At 45.3% G+C, this 1,652-nt stretch overlaps 1 protein-coding gene across 1 annotated transcript; it reads right to left on the reverse strand.

Annotated features, from left to right (window-relative positions):
* Positions 1-425: 425 nt before the first annotated feature.
* Positions 426-1,376, reverse strand: LOC133346224 (uncharacterized). The gene is made up of 3 exons (XM_061557763.1): positions 1,149-1,376; positions 568-968; positions 426-455 (listed from the first exon to the last, which is right to left on the reverse strand). Exons 1-3 carry the CDS (start codon positions 1,354-1,356, stop codon positions 426-428), a joined length of 639 nt encoding a protein of 212 aa, XP_061413747.1. The 5' UTR covers positions 1,357-1,376.
* Between the last annotated feature and the right edge of the window lie 276 nt (positions 1,377-1,652).

Consider the following 1,652-nt stretch of genomic DNA (forward strand, 5'->3'; position numbering starts at 1 on the left):
TGCCGACTCCTTATCTACAGCTCTGACAAATTGCTTCATAAGGCCCAATTTGATGTGCAGTGGTGGCCTCAGCACCTTCCGGGGGTACACCAGTGGCTCCCACTTGACGTTGTTCCTCTCCACAGAAAACTCGGTCCGCTGTGGCCAGTCCCGCCTGTGGTGGTGCGCCTTGGTGTCCCTGCTGTCCCAAAGGTAAAGATAGCAGGGAAACTTGGTAAAACCGCCTTGGAGACCCATCAGGAATGACCTCCCAGCCGTACTCATCATACTTCAAGGCGTCCATAGCAAGGTCTTGATGCTGTTGTAATCCTCTGAGGTGCACCGAGTGAGCCAGGGGAAGAGACGGGTACTTGTTACTATTATGGAGCAGCACGGCTTTAAGGCTTCTGGATGAGCTGTCAATGAAGAGGCGCCACTCATTCTGGTTACAGGCGATTCTGATTGCCTCGAACGGACTGGTCACATTGTGGCAAAAACAGAGCCCATCTTCACGGGTGAAGAAGCTGCAAAAACGTTGGTGATGCTTCCTCTGATCTGCGACTTGCACACTTTCATCCAACAAGTTACACTGCTTGACGTCAAAAGCTCGGCATTGGACTTGGTGAGACCAAGATCTCTGATCAAGTCGTTGAGGTCTTTTTGGTTGGGGTAGTATGGTTTTCTCTCCTCAGCTCCACCTCTAAAATTGTCATCTGGATCTTCAACGTCTTCCTCGCTCTCTGACTTGCTGCTCTCTTCTAAAGACGGCTGCTCTCTCTCCGGAGGAGTGGGTATGGGGAGCTCATGGCAGTGTGGCACCAGGGCGATGGATGAAGGAAGGTCTGGACACGTGATAGCAGGTGCATTCTTGCCAGTCTGACGTTTGAAAGGGTCCACCATGCAGAAGTAGCAGTTGCTTGAGTGGTCAGTGGGTTCCGCTAAATTCTTGGGATAGCGAACTTCATGGCTCTTTTCCCCTCTGTACCATCCTACAGAAATTATTTCACCCATGACTAATGGTAAAGAGATTCTCGCAACATTTTTCAAAAATGATAAATTTTTTCAATAACATTGAAAATTGTAAAACATAAAAAAAAAATGTTTTTTTTTTTTTACAAATTTTTACAAATTTATAACATAAAATTCCGAGCAACTATTGTCCATCTTACCTTCCAGAGTTTGTTTGTATTGCTCGCAGGTGAAATGAGGTGCCCAGGGTTTGTCTTGATCCCCGACAGGCATGCCGAGATACGCCTTGTAGGCCTCACACATCTTGGCAGATGCTTCCACAGAGTACTTTTTCGCTCTTGTTTTGATAGATTGGCCGCAGACAAAGCAAAATGCGTCTGCCGGATGCTTGCAGCCTCTTGATGCCATCTCAGAAAAATGCAGATATATATCCACTTAGGCAGCTGGAACTAAACTGATCTGGTGGGCTTAAGGCCCCCGTATTTATACTACTATTTATATTACTGGAAAGTTATATAATGTTCTAGAAGTTACTCCAAGTTTACTCAGCACTGAATCTATCTGGAATGTTCTGTAAAATAGGTAAATTTCTAAATATCAATGTCCTGGTCACAAAAGCAAAGTTTGTGGGGAATAATAGCCATTTTCTCTTCTTTTCAGGCATACGCAAATTAGGAAATAACACTTACTACCCAGGAACAAAA

Source organism: Lethenteron reissneri, chromosome 23, assembly GCF_015708825.2.
Source record: "Lethenteron reissneri isolate LAM-NWPU_2019-01 chromosome 23, ASM1570882v1, whole genome shotgun sequence".
In the NCBI taxonomy this organism is placed as follows: domain Eukaryota; kingdom Metazoa; phylum Chordata; class Hyperoartia; order Petromyzontiformes; family Petromyzontidae; genus Lethenteron; species Lethenteron reissneri.

What these genes read in the sequence shown, in the direction of transcription:
- LOC133346224 (XM_061557763.1), bottom strand. Translation starts at nt 1,356, where the DNA reads ATGGCATCAAGAGGCTGCAAGCATCCGGCAGACGCATTTTGCTTTGTC. An exon ending in ATACAAACAAACTCTGGAAG is followed by an intron (nt 969 to 1,148) that starts GTAAGATGGACA and finishes TAATTTCTGTAG; the next exon opens with GATGGTACAGAGGGGAAAAG. An exon ending in AGCTTTTGACGTCAAGCAGT is followed by an intron (nt 456 to 567) that starts GTAACTTGTTGG and finishes CAATGTGACCAG; the next exon opens with TCCGTTCGAGGCAATCAGAA.